This window comes from Serpula lacrymans (genome assembly GCF_000218685.1).
Source record: "Serpula lacrymans var. lacrymans S7.9 unplaced genomic scaffold SERLAscaffold_2, whole genome shotgun sequence".
Taxonomy (NCBI): domain Eukaryota; kingdom Fungi; phylum Basidiomycota; class Agaricomycetes; order Boletales; family Serpulaceae; genus Serpula; species Serpula lacrymans.
In genome coordinates, this window is record NW_006763291.1 from 2,064,355 (window position 1) to 2,084,196 (window position 19,842).

Genomic DNA, 19,842 nt, shown 5'->3' on the forward strand with positions numbered 1-19,842 from the left:
CACCCCTATTGGACCCCTATTGCATATCTCCACATCCTGTGCTTCACTTCTTGTGATATTTGGGCCATCTATTACTCTATAAAAATGTTCCCTATACCTCTGATTTGGTGGCAATCCATCCATCTTATCTGTCTCTGCATCAATTTCGACTTTTTGCCCTATTTTTCGCTTTTTGGCATATCTGGTGTGTGCATAAAGCTCCAATCTTCTCTACTCTGTCCATTATTAGATAGAACAAGCCTATAGACTGTGAAGCTCGCCTGCATTGCCTCAGTTTGCTGTTGCCTAGAGCCTCTCTCAGTCTGTGGTGTTTGGGGAGCTTAAGTCACTTTGTTGACTCATATACAAGCCCTATTAACCAACACTGTCTCGAGGTGATTTCTCTGTTAATATCAGTGTGGAATTGAAAGGGGAACACAGGCATAACCCTGTAGCAGCACTAGGAGGCCTTAGCACCCTCCTGGATTGCTTTTGGACACTTTTTGGACCCTATTTGGACCTATCCTTGCGCTTTCTGACCCTCTCCATATCCTCTCTCTACCACCTCACCATCTTATCTGCTCGCCTCCTACTGTTTCCCATTGTCTTTGCCACTATTCCATTGCCTATAGCCGTCTCCTACATCATTTATCATTGCTCTATCGTCTTATACAACACCCATCATGTCTGACTCTGATTCCAAGTTCCATCCCTTGTCTGGCACTAACTACCCCCAGTGGAGTGGTGAAATGCAAGCTTGGTTGATGACCAAGGGACTGTAGAGGCTCGTCTCTGGCGCTGAAAAGTGTCCTGGGACTGACGCTGAAGCAATAGAGAAATGGGAGTTGAGAGCTGAAAAGGCTGCTAGTGCATTATACCTCAATGTCACCAAAGAGCAGCATATCCATCTTGATGGCATCATTGATGATCCTGTCAAGATCTGGGAGAAACTGGCAATTGTGCACGTCTCTAAGAAGCCTGGGACGAGATTTAATGCCTATGACGACTTCTTCTCTATCAGAAAGAAGGAGGACGAGTCCCTGCAGTCTCTCATGACCAGAATTGACGAAGGCATGCATCAGATTCAAAATCTTCGTCCTACTGGCTTCTCATTATCTGAATTGGACGATGAATTGACATGCATGGCCATGATTAGGGCGCTTCCTGATCAATATGCCCACTTCACTTCATCTCTACTACTTCTGGGCACCTTGGACAAGACCCAGCTCAGGGATGCTTTCCTTGCTGAAGAGGTCAATCACCGTCGTCGTGCTGAAGTCGATTCTGCCTTGCATTCTTCGTCTACCACTGCCAATAGCACCTGCACCCATCCTAACTGCCATCATTGCAACCAATCCACCACCTCCTCTACTCACATTCAGTGTGAACATGTGGTTTACTTGGTCATACCCAAGACAAATGCCACAGATACATTGCTAGTCGCCAACAGGCAGTGGAGGGTGCTAAGAATTGCTACAAGCGTGGAAATAAGGCTCAGGCAGGCTCCAGCAACTCTCAGAATACCTCTCAGCAGCCCAAATCTTCGCCCAACAATGCCAATTCATCTACTGTGGTCACTGAATCAGCTGGAAATGCAAGTTTTCGTTCCATTCATCCCTCTGATCCTCATTGCCCTCTCCAACTTGATGCTGACATTGATTGGAATGCAGACACAGGCGCCACTTCTCATATGACACCTCATCGTCATTGGGTTCACCACTATACCCCATATCGTGTGCCAATCAAGCTGGCTGATCACACTGTTGTCTATTCAGCTGGTGTTGGTACTGTGGTGTTTAATCCTGTGATGAATGGCAAAGTGGCTAGGGCTGTGGAATTCTCTAGAGTGCTCTATGTACCAGATCTTCGAAATAATCTCCTCTCAGTCTTGTATTTAACTCGTTGAAGTGGTTTCAATGTCACTATTTCGTCTCATTCCATGTCCTTTATGCGTGACAACACTCTCTTGTTCACTGCAACTATCAATGACAACAATACAGCATTCCTTGATGGATCTACTGCTGCTTGTGTTGAATTGGGACATTTTACTGCGACTATACCACTTGATTTGATGCTCTTGCATCGCAGATTGGCTCACCACCATCATGCTGATGTCAAGAGACTGATACAGAGAGATCTGGTCACTGGGCTTACACTGGAATCCAAGGCTGCTCCTGATCCTGTCTGTGAACCGTGCTTGTCTGGCAAGATGCATGCCAATCCATTCCCCTCATCTGATACTCGCTCTGCTCATCCTTTGGACCTCATCCATTCTGATGTACACCAAGTCTCTTCCCCCACATTCTCTGGTTATCGCTACTGGGTCACCTTCATTGTCGATCACAGTCAATTCCGTGTTGTTGTGCCTCTCAAGGCCAAGTCAGATGTCTTTGATGCTTTCAAGAGATTCAAGGCTTATGCTGAGACTCAATTGGAGCGTAAAATCAAGGCTCTGCGCGATGACAAAGGGGGAGAGTACATGTCCAAGGAATTTGAGCAATTCACAGATGACCATGGGATTGTCAGATAGCATACCACCAGGAATCGTTCTCATCAGAATGGTGTGGCAGAGCGAGCAAACAGACTTCTGACTGAGCGTATCATTGCCATGTTATCAGAGTCTGCATTGCCTAACAGCTTCTGGGGTGAATGTCTGTCCGCTTTGGTGCATGTCTGGAACAGGTGTCCCACTGATGCAGTGGCCCATGCCACTCCATTTGAGTTGTGGTATGGACGCAAGCCTGACATGTCTCACCTTTGCGTTTGGGGCTGCACTGCCTATGTGCATGTGCAAAAGGACAAAAAAGGCGTCTTTGGCTCTCATATGGAGAAATGTGTGTTTATTGGTTACCCTGAGGGGTACAAGGGATGGAAATTCTACAATCCTACCACCAAGCGCACTGTTATCTCTGAGAGAGCTGATTTTGATGAGCGCTACTTCCCTGGCTTGAAGAGGTCTTCTGACAATGTCCCACCTCCACCTCCCACTCCACCTTCGCTATCCATGCCATTGGGCCTGATTGAGGATGTCCCTGCACCAGGTCCAGGGGGAGATATGGGCCCACCAGCTGTGCTTCAGCAGCCTCAGCCATTGCCTGACAATGGGCCTCATTTGGACCTTGATGCAAAACCACCTGTGAATCAACCTCCTGAGCTTCCAAATCACCCTCCTCATCGCTTACCTTCTCCTGACTTGCCTATTGCACTGAGACGCCCTGTAAGGGCTAGAAGACCACCTAGACCATGGTGGCTTCAACACAGACAACCTACTCCTGCCATTGAGAGTGATGACAGTGATTCTGAGGCAGTTGATGATGAAGTGGCACACTTTGGAGACTCTGCTGAGCCTAGGTTGTTTGCAGGTGCAATGAAGCGTCCTGATGCAGATAAATGGAGAGAGGCAGCCATGGAAGAGCTTCAAGCTCATGAGCGCAATGGTACTTGGTCACTAGTGGAACTACCTCCTGGAGTCAAGGCTATTGGTGGCAAGTGGGTCTTCAAGATCAAGCGCAACTCAGATGGCACTGTTGAGCACTACAAGGCCAGATATGTGGCCAAAGGTTATAACCAGCGCCCTGGCTTTGATTTCCTCGAAATATTTGCACCTACTGTCCGCATATCATCCATCAGAGTTGTCCTTGCCATTGCAGCCATCCACAACCTCCATTTGCGCTCCATTGACATTTCCCATGCATTCCTGAATGGAGTCATGGATGTCAAGGTCTACATGCATCAGCCAGAGGGATTCCATTAGGGTCCTCGCAATCTTGTTTGCCAGTTGGACAAGGCCATCTATGGGACAAAGCAGGGAGGCAGAATGTGGAACCAGAAGATGCACACTGTGCTTGAAAAACTCGGATTCAAGCGTACTTATTCAGACTCTGTCATCTATGTCTTTAACAGAGCTGATGTGCGCATTATCCTGCCTGTCTTTGTTGATGACATGACACTGGCATCCACTTCTACTTCTGCACTTGACCAAGCTGTCAAGGACCTCTCCCTGCACTTTAAGCTTCGTGATCTTGGCCCTACTTCTTACCTACTTGGCATTTCCATCACTAGAGACCTAAGTAATTGCACCATCTCCCTCTCCCAACATCAGTACACTCTGGACATTCTGGAGCGCTTTGGCATGAAGGACTGCAAGCCTGTGTCCACTCCCATGGATCCTGGTTTGCGCCTCACCAAGGACATGTCTCCCAAAACATCCAGTGATGCTGCTTTGATGAAGGACATTCCCTACCTTGCTGCTGTTGGTGCTCTGATGTATCTGGCCACTACCACTCGTCCTGACATTGCCTACACTGTTGGAGTCCTTGCCAGATATAACTCTAATCCTGGTCTTACTCACTGGAGCGCTGTCAAGCACTTGTTCCGCTACTTGCAAGGCACCCTTGATCATTCCCTTGTCCTTGGTCCTGATCCCAATTCCACTGAACTCTTCACCACTTTCTCTGATACTGATCATGGTGGTGACAAGGACTCTGGTTGTTCTACTGGTGCCTATATTGTCAAGATGGGATCTGGTGCTGTCTCCTGGAGCTCCAAGCTTCAGAACATTGTTGCTCTGTCCACCACTGAAGCAGAATACATTGCTGCTGTTGAGGCTGGCAAAGAGATCTGCTGGATGCGAAATTTGTTGAAGGAAATGGGCTATCCTATCACCTCTCATTCCACCCTTCATATTGACAACCAATCTGCCATCTCTGTATCCAAGAACCCTGAGCACCATGGTCGGATGAAACACCTTGATCTGCGATGGCATTGGTTGAGAGATGTTGTTGACTCTGGGCAGATTGCTCCTACCTTTGTTCCCACTGCTGAAATGCCTGCAGACTTGTTGACCAAGGCTCTTGCCAAGCCTAAAGTGGAAGTGTTCAGGAAGATGATGGGACTTATTAGATCAGGGGGGAGCTGATGCTTGGGAGGTGCAGCATCAGGGGGGAGTGTTAGTTTTGGTGATTCTGCACCTTTGTGCTACCTATATATTTTCATTCCTTTCTCTATCTATTCTTCTATCATTCACTATTGATTGTGTTCTCTATCATTTCGCCTTTGTGGCTGCTTTGTTTACCTTTGTTTACAAAACTTCGGACAGTACTGCAGAGTCCAATGCTTCCTATTCTCTAGTTACTCACATTGGACTCTAGGTACTGTATACCTGTCATACTCTCTAATAATATAGTTACTCACATTGGACTCTAGTTCCAGTCCCTGATTGCTCTCAGCAAGTGGCTAGACACTTCCTTCAAGCTTTGTTCTTAATAGTTTATGGGCTTTGCCTCCTAGAACAGTGGAGTGGTCTGGTTGTTTGTGGGGTGGTACATATAACAATCCTTCAAAGTAAAACCCAGAGATGTATGAGTGTGGGTTTTGAGGAGGAGGGATAGTTGAATTTATAGAAGATAGGGGCTTAGTGACGAGTATAAATGAGCACTACCTTGCTAATTGTAGCACAAGGTAGGTTTGAGAACGACAATATGACGAGGTTCCCAGTGATAGCAGGCTCCTGACACACAAACTGTAGTGCTCAGAAGGACTCTAATTGAAAGGGATAACAATGACTTCAAAAGTGGGAAGTGACGATGACTGCAATTAACAGTGGTACCAGTGGGAAGTGTTGTGACCACACTGGATCACAAGTAGCAGTAAGAAGTGGACTTAAGATTAGAGAAGAAGTCTGGAATCGAGTTCTTTGTTTTTTTTACAAGGTAAAATACAGGGGTTTATATAGTGAAAGAAAAGTAGGCTATGCACAGTATAGCTGTGCAAAAAGAATGAGAAAGAACATGAAGGAAGGAATTTACACTGACAAATCCTGCGTAGGTAGTACAGGATAAGATTGTCAAAAAAAGGAAAAGAAAGGGATAGAACAATGAATGCTGTGAGTAATGTCACAGGTTTATACAGCCATAAAGTAAAGTCCAATAGCAAAAAGAGAGCAGGAAAATCATGATGTCATGGGAAGATGCAGTAGAAAAAGGGCAAGGCAAAACACTATCAGTATCAACACAGTTCCTTTATTGTCAGTCAGGCATTCTCAAAAATATGTGTCCATAAAAATGATTCAAAAATCAAAAATAATTGCACTGTAAATGAATGTTCTGCTGAAAAAAAAAGAAACTGGAGCCACCGGTCCATCACCTAGTCCAAATCCGACAGTTCCATGGCTTTACCAATGGACTGGTTGTGTTGGACCACCTGGTCAAACGAGGGAGGGAGAGGAGTAGTTCCAATTTGGAACAAGTGAGTCCCAGGCAGGGTGTGATAGCTGTAGCTGTAGCAAAGACGATGGACAAAAGATAAGTGTACCCAAGTGAATGGGACAGCAATGAACATGGGCAACGCAAGGGGATGAACCTTCTCCAGCTCAAAAACTACCCACCCACGCTCCAACCAGGCAAGACGAGCGACCGATGTTTTGATAGTATACAACGGCAGATCGACGTCATGAAGATGGACCTGTTTCCCTATCTGGACCGGCCACCAGGGCTTTGCTGATATCAGCAGTGGCACGTGGTAGTCAACGGATCGGCGACAGAAGCGAATAGGAAGTGGTGACATCAGAAATGGTGGGGGTGCAAATAAGATGAGGAGGAGGAGGGTAGAGGTGACGAAAAGGTGGATTAGAATGGGGATCCAGAAACGACCATCAGGTGAGAATAAAAAGGAGAGGAAGGGACCCATGGTGGGGCTAGGCAAAGGAAGGGAAGTGAAGGAAATGACAAAAGTGAGGGCGCAATGCAATGTGTAGCCAGTGGCGACACAAAAATTTGCCGAAATGCCGAAATGCGGAAAGTACCGAATGGAAAAGCAAAGGTGAGCATGACTGGATTGCCTAATAGAGGTGGTGCTGATCAGCCACAAGTTCGAAAAAGGCAATATTAATTACTATTCCATGTGGCACTGTGCCTGTGTGGCGCAAAGGCGAGTCTTTTTGAATATTCGCTTTGTTATTGACACCTGTCCATGCTACCAATCAACTTTGGTGCATGACACCGCATGAGCTGATATGGTTGCAAATGGTAGTATTTGATGGGGATGCTAAAGATCTAGGCGACATTGACGACAATAACACATATCTTGTAGAGGCTTCAGAGGTGCTAAATCCGACTGACATTGAGGTTTTTTATGATATCTTAAGTGATGATGTGGAGGATGTGGTGAACACACCAACTGACATCATGGTTAATATTTGATGGATCTCTCTGGTTAGTTATTCTATGTCTTCTTTCTATGGCTGCTACTCATATGATAATACAAGTCTGGCCTTTGTCATGATGTTCTACCAATTTCGCCAATCACTGTTACGATCTCTATTGGACATTTAAGGACTACTCATTTCTTTTTACTCATCGGTTATACCATCGGACCAATGACTCATTTCCTTCACGTACACTTCCATTCCTCTCGCATTCACAGTACCTATTATAGTACTTAGTCCTCAACAGACGGACCTGCCCTAGATAGGACCTAACTCCTATCACTGATTCCTTTCCATTATAAATACCATGTAACAGCAGTAGTATTCTCTAATACAATTCTACGCAGTTTACACTTACAAAGCTAGACTCCTAAGATCAGACTTCTATTCAGAAGAAGACCAACTCCCGTTGGAAAACCTCCACTCAGAACTACGTTCTCGAACTTGTCTTCGGATAAGTCTCTTTACAAACCTTGACAAACCCTCAGACTTTGTTAAGCACTTTGTGCGTAACAATCACTACCATTTCCTTCGATCTTTCAGACTTGCAGATACACATGCTCAGCTCAATGACAAGTGCATTAATGGATGTTTGTCCATACTTTTCATAAAACTTGGCCCTGAATGCACTTCTCGCTGTGCAGTTTTCTCTACTTTCAACCTTCCTCTTGTACATGATGATGCCACTGATGATAGGCTTTGGATGTCTGTACGATGGCGACACTACTGGGAAAGGGATATTTGGATTGTGCCTATTCATAGGCCTGGCCTAGTAGGTCACTGGACTGCTGCAATAATCAAGCTCAAGACCCTCAAAATACATCATTTCAACAGTTTTACTGACCGATCGGTGTTACAGGACGATATCCAGGTATGTACTCTCACATTTATTACTGTTAATCTACTACCCTATGTATAGGTGATCAAGCACTTTATTGATCGGATTATTTGCTTGCTGGCTGTTTCAATGACAATAGCTCACAAAGGCTGGTCTGCGCATCCTCTCTAAGTTAGCACCCTTTGCTTATTGGACTCAATGATGGTATACTGATGCTCTTCAAGCTCCAGCCAGTCCAGACAGTGGCTTATGGATATTAGCATGTGCATATGCTGTGTTATGAGGATACAACACTACGGGCCTCACGGAAACTGATATGCCCCATTTCCGCCATTACCTTCTTAGTCAAGTCTTAAAAATGTCGTCACACAATGTTTGAAATGCTATATATTAGAATCAATATCTAGGTGTCTCTTTTTCTCATTTTTATGACCAGTGGTTAAAACAATAGACTGAGCACAAGTGCAAAATGTGAATTTAGGATGGAGATACATGTAATATAAGATGATCAGCTAGTGACTGTGAGGCAACGATAAACTATAACAAAAACTAAACCTATCTCCTTCTGCACTTGCAGGGAGTAAGGGTCCAATGAGCTTGAGGTCGACAGACGCTAGTAAATATAGCGAGTAGAGGACTTTGAGAGGTAAGCTTCAAAGGTTCTTGTTGAGGAGTAAAGCGGGTAAATTCAGTAATAGAAAGCTAAGGAGCTATACATGAATAAGTACGTCTTTATATAGGGAACTGTCCGTTCCTCAGACCGAAAGGGGAATATACGAAAAGTGGTCTGAGGAATTAATCTACCAATAAGAAAAAGGGAGAGTAACTATCGTACGACTTCTGATTTGATTAATCAGCAGGTGAGAGACTTGTACTAATAATAGAAGATTGTTACGCGTGGTCAGGAACCGTATCCTCATGATGAGGTACGATTCTAGATAAGGCGTTATTAGTATTACCAGGCTTTACTGGGGCTTGGAGCTGGTTGGCGAGATGCCTACTACCAGTCCCTACCCAGTCTGCTGGCTAACTGGGAGCGATGCCCAGTCTCTGATCTGTGATATGAAGTGGTAGCGATGGTTAAGAAAGCCTGTGAGGGCTATGAGAAGTAAGATGGCAAAGGATACCTCTAGCCCTAGAGCCAGAGGTGTAACGGGAAAAGCGTTCGAGAGCCAAGACATAATGAAGATAAGAAAATAATAAAACGGTCCTTACAGTGACCAACCTTGGGACGAGTATCAATAACTACGGGGTTATCCTTTTGTCTTTTCAAGTTGTTGGTCCGATTAGCCCCAATACATGGTTTGAGCTTGTTGCATCAATTGCTGCGTCTGTTCGGGAGGAATGGTTTGCACAGCAGCAAGAGAAGAAAGCAGTTTTGAATCAAATCCCAATGTATGGAAGCTTTGCCCATCATATGGTACGCTCACCATTATTATCTGACCAAAATTGCCAGCTGTAAGGTGACCTGAAATAATACTCTCAAAATGTACCACCACTGTCATGTCCTAAACTTAGCTCATGTGGACCAAATTGGACTTGGACCTCCCAGAGAGTCAGTGCTTCACCGACACTAGTTTTTCCCATTGAGGCCTTTGCATCCAATCTCTTTCAAGTTTGCTATCCACTCAACTCAGACGTCCACTTGTACTATAACAGTGCTAGTTTTGGGATCAACAGTGGTAGGCTCAGCCTTGGGAAATCAAATACTACTACTAATGTCAGTGCTAGTAGTTTGTCCATCTTCACATCAACAGCCCAACCTTGGACCTCAGCCTGCAATCAACATCAAGTTTTCGCCTAAGTAAGTCTTTGGACCCTTGCCATCTGCCTCTATACCAAGCCAGAGGAACTTGTGGTTGGATATACCATGTGAGTGTACTAATGATTATAATAATCCAAACATTGATCATAGTTTACAGCTGATAGAATAATATCTTTGGCGTGGACTTAAAAATCTGGTTTTAATACCAAAGCGGAGGAGCTCTGGAGCATACAGGTGAGTACTGCAGTATGTCCTATTAATGTGGTTCTATCTCTTGCACTCGATACCTTTTGGCCTCAACTGATTGGATATTGCTTTGATCAAAGAACTGATTCACCACCATAAAGCTCCTGAACACCTTAGAAACACTGTAGCAATCACCGGTAACCTCAAGACTCTACATTAGACACAAAAGTGGCTGTAATGTTTGTAAGTTTATTTCCTTTATATTTTACAAATCTTCATAGCTTACAACTATAATATGTCTGTGTTTTTGATCATGATCTCTATAATCGGCTTGATGTCATGATGGGATCGGGATCATTATAGCACTAACTTCTATTAGTCGAGTGGTTTACTTTTTTGAACATTTAAATCTTGAATTCTGGTAAGCTTACTTTATAAAGCCTTTTTAGCTCTTGCTTTGATCAACTATTTTCCCTCTCAGTGCAAATCCAGTTATAATAGAAGTACCTGCTGGTTGAACGTTGAGCTATATAGCACCAAATTTTCTTTTTGCTTCCCTTTTATTCTCTTACCCACATTACCTCCCCGTCCTTCAAGAAAAAATAGGCAAGTATCCTTGTTTCCCCTCTTGGGATAGGCCTCACTGTGTTAATTCTAGAGAGAACAATGCTCTTACGCTCAATAAAGGAGGCTGCAAGCTTGTTACAGGCATCACCCACTAAGCACAGCCATAGTTCTGACAGCAGTACCACCGCACACAGGATATCTTCAACTGCACCCACCCCTTCACCGCCTCCTATTGCGCAGCAACGCTCCACAACCTCGGATCTTTCATCACCTCCAGGAACACCATCTCCCCTCCCACCACTTGCAAGGCAAACAGCGACCGGTATTTCCAAGAAGTGTGTTATTGAAAGTGAAGTCTCACCAACTGAAGATGAATTTGTGTCTTTCTCTGCATTAGAGCTAGCAGCTTTTGACGAAGTTGATAGAGAGTATAATGACAAAAATAAGCCCCCCCCAACACTTGGGGTTAACTCTGCAGGGGGGTTTACTGCTGATCAGCAAGGGGCAGCCCAGCCTCCCATTTTAAAATCACCATTTGAGCTTTTCAACTGCACATCCAAGTCGCTGGCACCCAGTTCTCAAAGCCCGCATGCCAGCCACCAAAATGCAGCTATTGGGACACCTGTAAACACTGTTACACTCCCAGCCCAGAACAAAGATACATGTATCCGGGCGTATGGCTAATGCCATCCGTGAAAAGATTGTTGAAGACTTGCAGCAAGTAGATAAGTTGATCCGAAAAATTGCAGAGCAAAACGGCATCGAAATACAGCAAGTTGTCACCCTGTATAACTCGAAGAATTCTCGCCAAGGTGTTGCCCCAAATCTCTGGGGAACATATCAAATGTATTTCCAGGAGAATGCTGAACAGGAGTGCAAGCACCTTGTGCCCGAAGGATCCAATATTGTTGTTGATCACTTCACAAACCATATGTCATTATGCTACCGTGCGTTCAAGGAGAAGTATCCGGAGCAGTACAACTAGATCTTAACAATGTGGCTGCAAATCTGTGCCCTCACCAAAGGTGATAAAACCGTTGGTACTTGTAAGCACATATTTACAAAGAGTGTGCAGAAAATTGTTGACTCAGTTAGTACTTGCCATTTTGCTAATGTTTTATTCGTACTAATACAAAAATTTATACTCTAGCTACAGTCCATTGAGACGCTGTATGGCTTTCAGTCCGTATTAGTTATGTGCGGTAATAATGTCAACCATGACGAAGGGCTAGGATCATCGTTCGAAAGCTGTGAGGCTGAAGGTGTAAGTCTCACATGCTGTTACTGTAAGATCCGGAACTGACAGTGTTATAGTATTTGAAAGAATGTTGTCATGCAAGCAATGAGGCAATTGGTCATCTCAAAAGTCTTGTTTAGTGAGTGTTAATTTCTCATTTCTGACTCACAGAACTTACGTATTTTCACACAGAAAACATGTATCTTCAAGGCTTGTTGGTGAACACTGGGCTACAGATGTAGTCCAGCCAGGCGCAGTCCAGCCAGGCCAAAATTCCGATTCAGATATTGATAAAATCAAGACTATCATGCGTGAATGCCTGGGTGAGTAGCTATTACTACCACATATCAGTGTGCGCTACTAACCGTTGTCATGCACCAAAGTTGATTGGTAGCATGGACAGGTGTCAATAACAAAGCGAATATTCAAAAAGACTCGCCTTTGCGCCACACAGGCACAGTGCCACGTGGAATAGTAATTAATATTGCCTTTTTCGAACTTGTGGCTGATCAGCACCACCTCTATTAGGCAATCCAGTCACGCTCACCTTTGCTTTTCCATCCGGTACTGTCCGCATTTCGGCATTTCGGCAAATTTCCGCGTTGCCACTGGCTACACATTGCATTGCGCCCTCGCTTTTGTCGTTTCCCTTACTCCCCTTCCTTTGCCTAGCCCCACCATGGGCCCCTTCCTCTCCTTTTTATTCTCACCTGACGGTCGTTTCTGGATCCCCATTCTAATCCACTTTTCCATCACCTCCACCCTCCTCCTCCTCATCTTATTTGCACCCCCACCATTTCTGATGTCACCACTTCCTATCCGCTTCCGTCGCCGATCCGTTGACTACCACGTGCCACTGCTGATATCAGCAAAGCCCCGGCAGCCGGTCCAAATAGGGCAACAGGTCCATCTTCATGACGTCGATCTGCCATCATACACTATCAAAACATCGGTCGCTCGTCTTGCCTGGTTGGAGCGTGGGTGGGTGATTTTTGAGCTGGAGAAGGTTCATCCCCTTGCGTTGCCCATGTTCATCGCTGTCCCATTCACTTGGGTACACTTATCTTTTGTCCATCGTCTTTGCTACAGCTACAGCTATCACACCCTGCCTGGGACTCACTTGTTCCAAATTGGAACTACTCCTCTCCCTCCCTCGTTTGATCAGGTGGTCCAACGCAACCAGTCCATTGGTAAGGCCATGGAACTGTCGCATTTGGACTAGGTGGTGGACCGGTGGCTCCAGTTTCTTTTTTTTCAGCAGAACATCCATTTACAGTGCAATTATTTTTGATTTTTGAATCATTTTTATGGACACATATTTTTTAGAATGCCTGACTGACAATAAAGGAACTGTGTTGATACTGATAGTGTTTTGCCTTGCCCTTTTTCTACTGCATCTTCCCATGACATCATGATTTTCCTGCTCTCTTTTTGCTATTGGACTTTACTTTATGGCTGTACAAACCTGTGACATTACTCACAGCATTCATTGTTCTATCCCTTTCTTTTCCTTTTTTTGACAATCTTATCCTGTACTACCTACGCAGGATTCGTCAGCATACATTCCTTCCTTCATGTTCTTTCTCATTCTTTTTGCACGGCTATACTGTGCATAGCCTACTTTTATATAAACCCCTGTATTTTACCTTGTAAAAAGAACAAGAAGTCCAATCCAGACTTCTTCTCTACTCTCAAGTTCACTACTCTGCTACTTGTGATCCAGTGTGGTCACAACACTTCCCACTTCTACCACTGTTAACTGCTGTCATCGTCACTCGTCACTTTTTGAAAGTGATTGTCATCCCTTTCGATTAGAGTCCTTCTGAGCACTACAGTTTGTGCGTCAGGAGCCTGCTATCACTGGGAACCTCGTCACCTCGTCATCCTCATTGTTCTCAAACCTACCTTGTGCTACAATTAGCAAGGTAGTGCTCGTCTATACTCGCCACAAAGCCCCTATCTTTCTATAAATTCAACTATCCCTCCTCCTCAAAACCCACACTCATACACCTCTGGGTTTTACTTTGAAGGATCCTCATACATACCACCCCATGAACAACCAGAGCACCCACTGTTCTAGGAGGCAAAGCCCATAAACAAGTTCCGTGGAATCTGGGAGGATTGTGTGTTAGTTTGTTTTTGTGTGTGGTTTTCTAACAACAGTTCTCATCATCGACACCGTCAGTAAAGAAAAACAAGGATTTGTTTTCAAGTCGGCAAGTTTATTTCCTTGGAAGTCGCTTCCGAAGGAGCTTGCTGAGCAGAACATTGTCTGCTACAATTGGCCGGAACATGTATCCCACCCTTGCAGCAAGGATGCAAAGAAGGGCATATCCATTCTTAAGCAAGACGAGAAGCGGATACTCCTTCGGTCACTAGAAGACAAAGATAGCCTTTGTCCTCTGAAATTTGTAAAGCAAAAAGGTATAGCAGAATGTGAGCGTATATTGTAATATATCTTACATTGTATTTACTGATTATATATCATTTAGCTTTGGCAAATGGGATGTGGGTGGTCATGATACAAGGTGTGCCTCCAACGGGCGACTCTGAACACCTTGCAGGCTTGTGGGTGAAGGTGAAGAACGGCATTGCGTCTGTTGACTATCACGGCCTGGATCAGATGCCGCCTGGCTCTTCGTCTTTGTTACGCACAAAGTGCTTAACAAAGTCTGAGGGTTCGTCGAGTTTGTTCAAAGAGACTTATCCGAAGACAAGTTCGAGGATGTAATTCTGAATAGAGGGATTCCAACGGTTGTTGGTCTTCTTCCGTATGGAAGTCTGATCTTGGAAGTCTAGCTTTGTAAGCGTGAACTGCGTAGAATCGTATTGGAGAATACTACTACTGTTACAAGCGTATTCATAGAGAAGTAAGTCGGCGATAGGAGTTACGTCCTATCTAGGGTAGGTCTGTCCGTTGAGGACTGAGTACTATACAAAGTAATAGAAGTGGGAGAGGAGCGGAAGTGTATGCGAGGGACGTGAGTCATCGGTCCGATGGTATAACCGATGAGTAAAGAGAAATGAGTAGTCCGTAATAGAGGTAGACAAATCGTAACATTACCCCCTTACTTGCTTCGAATTTCACCGAAATTCGGTACCCTCGCCATCCATGTTGTAGCTGTCGTCGTAGCTGACATCTCCATGTAATCCCTCCATCAGAATCCTATCTTCGTTTTCCCTACGAATAGGGCACCAATTGAAACTATGCCCTGGTGCGCGTCTATCGCAGTCGGGGCAGTAGTAGGCTTCGCAGTAATATGTACGGTGATCACTCTAACCGCAGTTTTGACAGTAAGGAGCGTTGTCGCGAACGCCTTGGTGGTACTTTCGTCAGGTATTGGATGAGGTGTCGGATTTGGGAGTGGGGGGATCGTCATCTCCCAGGTTGTACGTTCCCGCGTACAATTGGTCGATCATGTTGTCGTCATCTACGTTGATTGGATTGGAAGGGGAGCCGGTCTCAGGCCTGCGCGTTACGCCAGGCGGACTGTCTTTCGGACTCTTCAACGTACGATATCGCCGATTCGATGGAGTTCTGACGGCGGGGATCTGGAGTATCACTTCTTGTCGGCCCGATCGGGCTCCTCGTCGGTTCGTCAGGCGACGGGTTTGGGCGTTTGGTACTGGTCGAGGCGGAGGTGACTGCGGTGGTAGTGGTTCTGGGTTCGACCCAGTGGAACGGGGACTGGAGGGGTTCGACCCTTGTGAGGTCGGGCTGGTTGGGACGGTGGGAATGTATTTTTCCGCTAACTGGGTGGGCGGAGGTTGTGGAGTGGCGGTGGGGTAGGTGAGCTCCGGGGTAACACTGATCTGATCTGGGTATAATGGGGATCGGCGGGACAAACCGGGTGGAGGAGTACTCGTATAGCCGTCTCGCTCTATCCGCGTGCGCGCCTCGGTTAGCAAGATCTTCCCGCCTAATTCCAAATATGCCTTTGCCGCGTCCGTCTGCCCACTCAAGGAGTTCATCCTCAAGCGTCGTTCCAAAGATTCCAAAACTAACTTTTCCATCCGGAGTGCCCGACAGATACTCGAGTCCTGATTGTTGTGCCGCGAATGCTCGCTTTCCAACGAATGTAGTGAGTCTATGGCTTTCAGGAGTTCGTCAGCCATGAGGTCTATGTTAAGGAAAGTGTATAGGGAAGAAAGAGCGTGGTACGCATCGGGATAGCGTTTTTCTGTTTCACGAAATAGATAGACGTGGGCGTTTTTGGCTGACATTAATTCTATGGCGTCAGAGACGTCAGCCTGGTTGTGTCGTTGCCCTCGGGCAAAGGACACTCGTTCGTCGGCTAGCATGTTGGCTTCGCCGGGTACAGAGTAGGTGGTGATGGGGAAGCCGGTAGAGTGAGAAGTAGACATGTTGTGTGTTTTGAGAGACAGAGGATTGGTGGTGGTGGGGGTGGTTGTCTCTTCAACACTGTCACGATCCCCTTCTCTTACATCTAATACTTCACCTTTCATCTCCAACTCTGACGTAGAGACACTCATTTCTCCTTATCTTATCATGTAGCTTTTCTTATCTTATCTTCTTATCTCATCATGTGACCCTAAGTCACATGATCACTTACAAATCATCTTACCAAGCTAAACACGATACATCCTCATGTCTATCAGTCAGCGCCTCATGGCTGACATGAGTTCTTACATATATAAGTAGACACTCAACGATGTACATACCTTAGCTTTTGATTTCGTCTTTATACACCTGTTCAACTACTTGCTAGAGATTGACGTTGAGTTGCCTGGTTTCTTCCAGTAGTGCAACTCAGTCGTTATATAATCAAAAGCTAGTAAAGAGCACCTAGTTGATGACAGAAACAAAGGCTATCCTAATCATCATCCTAACCCCCATCATCATCATCCTATTCTTCGTTCTACTCAAACTATACATTCGCCTCACCACACCCCTCTCTCAAATCACATCCCCTATAACTCGCCCATCCACCATAATCACTTTCATCCAATCATCACCATCTAACTCATCTTTCGAAACCATCCCTCTATCTCCCATCATCCGCCCCCAAAATCCCGTACTTAGAGAACTTAGTGACGTGGAGTCGCTAAGGTTCTATTAGCTACAAAAACTTCTTTATACTTCTTACCGGGCCGGGCACTTGCCTCCGCCAGTAGGAAGAGGGCTGACAGCGGTTAACGCGGGCCATCATCGAGACAACCGTTCGGACCTCGATTACGATACTATTAGAACACTGGTACTATAAATAGATAGTTTACGTACACGCTTAGTGGGGACAGAAGAGGAACCCATAAGCAGAAGGAAAGACAGAGAAAGGGATCTTCATTAAAGAAGTGTTGATCCAGATTTGTCATCTGGGGAACCTTTTTTGAATGCCCTTTGCATCACTATATTCCTACCAGATCCCGATTCTGCCCTTTCCCGGGCCAATTATAAAACAAGAACAAATCACTCCAACCCTATCATTCCTATCACCATCCCCCACATCATCCCTGAATGTCTTACGACACATATCGAGAGACCCCAGACATGGCCGAGAGCACCGACATGTCAGATTTGCGGGACGCATTACCGCATATTCAGCCGCGCGCACCATCGCCGGCAACCAACCAGCAGCAGATGCAGAACCTACAGAACCTCATCTTAACGGCGGTCAACAACGCGATCGCAGACAACAACGAATTACGGGAAGAGAGATTCTCATCAAAAGACGAAGAAGTAAGAGACTTGCGCAGAAGGCTCGCAGAGAGCGAAAGGAGGCAGCCTTCAGGAATGGGCCTGCCACGCGCACAAGAAGCAGAATTTAGGAAAACGGCATTAGCAAAGCCGGAACCTTACGACGGAGACAAGAAGAAGTTTCGAAGCTTCTCGGAGTCATTAGAACTCCATTTTAATGCAAACTCCGCATACTTCTCCCGAGAAAGGAACCGGATAAGCTTCGCCTTATCCTATATGAGTATAGGGGCAGCAGCGGCCCTAAGAACAGAGTGGGTAGAGAGGAGGAAGATCGCAGAGGAAAGGTCGGATGCAGGGGAAATCACCCTCTTAGAGAGCTGGGCTCACTTTGAGAGGACCCTCAAAGACCATTTCACTGACACACACGAGGAAGAAAGAGCGAGGTATGAAATCATATACAAAAAACAAGGAACTCTAACGGCCCAAGAGTTCTTTGTAAAATTCGAAGAGTTAAGAAGATGGGCCGGCTACGATGTCAAACGGAATGAACAATTCCTGATCACACTAATCAGGAATAACATAAATGGTCCACTTATAAAACAGATCATTTATAGTGGAAACGTTCCCACGACATACACAGAATGGAAGACGAGGATCGTCACAAACGACCAATTGTGGCGAGACCAAATGGAGAATGAGCGGATGTTGAAAGGATCAACCAACGGCAGCTCCGGTACGGGGAACCGGGGACCCAATGGAAGATACCAAGAGAAGGGTGCTTCGGAGAGGAAGACCGAGACGGTGGAAGCGAAGAAAGACGGCACGGGTACACTATATACCGGGGCCGGAAAAGAGATGGAAGTAGACAAACAGAAGTTCCGAACTGAAGGACACTGCTTCAAGTGCGGAGAGAAGGGCCATAGAGCCAGAGACCATCTGAACGGACAGACACCACAAAAACCAAAATTCGATCTCCGAGCAATGTTAGAAGCAATGCCGGAAGAAGAACGAGCTAACTTGCTCCAGGGTTTTTAAGAAGGCCAGCTGCGACTCCTCGCCAGACTGTGCCAAAGAACTTTGTAAATAGATATACTTTCCTACCCATTGAAAATCTTGATGCCACATATACCAGTAATGATGAAAATGATATTGCTTTATTAAAAGATGCACAAGATCTAAAACGAAAGGAACAATCTATGAAAGAGGAGAACCTGAAAGGGAAACAGGTTGAAAAGATTCCCAAAAAGGAAGCGGCGCACTCGAAAGAGAAAAGCGCAGCACAGGAAGCGGCGCACGAGGTACCTAAAGGGGAAAGGGCCACGAAAAGCGCAGCAACTACGAAGGAGACAACTGAAGCACAGAATGTTACGACTCAATTGGGTAGCGTAACCGAAACTGATGCTTCGACCAGCTCCAAAGAGGTCAGGAACACCTCTAATAAAAACCTAGATAAAAAGAATCAAAAAACACCATGGACAGCTGCCTGGATAGCGGAAAGACTACGAGACCAAAAGGAAGAAAGATCTATTGGTATTCTCAGTAGTTGGACCCACAGGAAAAGAGGATTGGAAGTCAATGCAGATTTGATAAAAGAACTGAATGCTTTACCAATTCACGAAATGGTATTAGCACTGGAAGAACTGAAGAAGCCTAAGCAATTCATTAGAGGCACTCAGGGAAACCAGATGAACATCACCTGCAGACTAACAAACCTTGCATCCCATCAATCAACGACGATTGAGGCATTACTAGACAGCGGCTGTACCGGAAGTTGCATAGATAACAAATTTGTTGAAGAACAGGGATATGAAAGGCATAGAATCCCTAGACCAATTCCAGTCTACAATGCTGACGGTACTCTAAACCGAGACGGCAGTATTAAAGAATTCGTAGAAATATTAGTGGAGATCAACGACCACGCCGAAAGACTCCAGCTAGCCGTTACCAATCTTGGAACTGGCAGGATGTTCCTAGGCCATGAATGGTTAAAGAAACACAATCCCACGATAGACTGGAACATGTCAAAATTAGACTTCAATAGATGTCCATCAGACTGCAACATGATGGTAAGATTCTTTGATCCCGAAGAAGATCTAGAAACGTATTGCCCTGAGGTCAATCTTGAAGAGGGGGATAGAATCGTCCAATTCAATTTCCTAAACGTTGAAGACACATCCATTCCTGACGTCATGCACCACATCCGCGCTCACGGCACGACTGCACAACAGCTTGCCGAAGCAGCGGGAAAAGACCAGAAAACAGGTGGATTCGAAGGCATTGTACCAAAATACCTTCACGAATTCAAAGATGTCTTTGACAAAAAAGAATTTGACGCCCTCCCTGAGAGAAGACAATGGGACCATGCAATCGAACTAATACCAGGCGATCACACGATAGACTGTAAGGTTTA

General features: G+C 45.4%; 4 protein-coding genes across 4 annotated transcripts; 2 read left to right on the plus strand and 2 right to left on the minus strand.

Annotated features, from left to right (window-relative positions):
• Window positions 1–8,710: 8,710 nt before the first annotated feature.
• SERLADRAFT_378653 (uncharacterized protein) lies at window positions 8,711–9,235 on the minus strand (the record flags this gene model as incomplete). The annotated part of the gene is made up of 1 exon (XM_007313759.1): window positions 8,711–9,235. One exon carries the CDS (start codon window positions 9,200–9,202, stop codon window positions 9,032–9,034), a length of 171 nt encoding a protein of 56 aa, XP_007313821.1.
• A 1,403-nt stretch (window positions 9,236–10,638) lies between these two features.
• On the plus strand, window positions 10,639–12,018 carry SERLADRAFT_405528 (uncharacterized protein; the record flags this gene model as incomplete). Its single annotated transcript, XM_007313760.1, has 6 exons — window positions 10,639–11,163; window positions 11,186–11,486; window positions 11,565–11,629; window positions 11,690–11,803; window positions 11,864–11,915; window positions 11,969–12,018. 6 exons carry the CDS (start codon window positions 10,639–10,641, stop codon window positions 12,016–12,018), a joined length of 1,107 nt encoding a protein of 368 aa, XP_007313822.1.
• A 2,096-nt stretch (window positions 12,019–14,114) lies between these two features.
• On the plus strand, window positions 14,115–14,607 carry SERLADRAFT_457522 (uncharacterized protein; the record flags this gene model as incomplete). Its single annotated transcript, XM_007313761.1, has 1 exon — window positions 14,115–14,607. One exon carries the CDS (start codon window positions 14,283–14,285, stop codon window positions 14,505–14,507), a length of 225 nt encoding a protein of 74 aa, XP_007313823.1.
• Window positions 14,608–15,494: 887 nt separating this feature from the next.
• SERLADRAFT_378655 (uncharacterized protein) lies at window positions 15,495–15,882 on the minus strand (the record flags this gene model as incomplete). Its single annotated transcript, XM_007313762.1, has 1 exon — window positions 15,495–15,882. A coding segment is annotated over one exon (265 nt), but the record flags the coding sequence as incomplete, so codon positions are not given.
• Window positions 15,883–19,842: the final 3,960 nt, after the last annotated feature.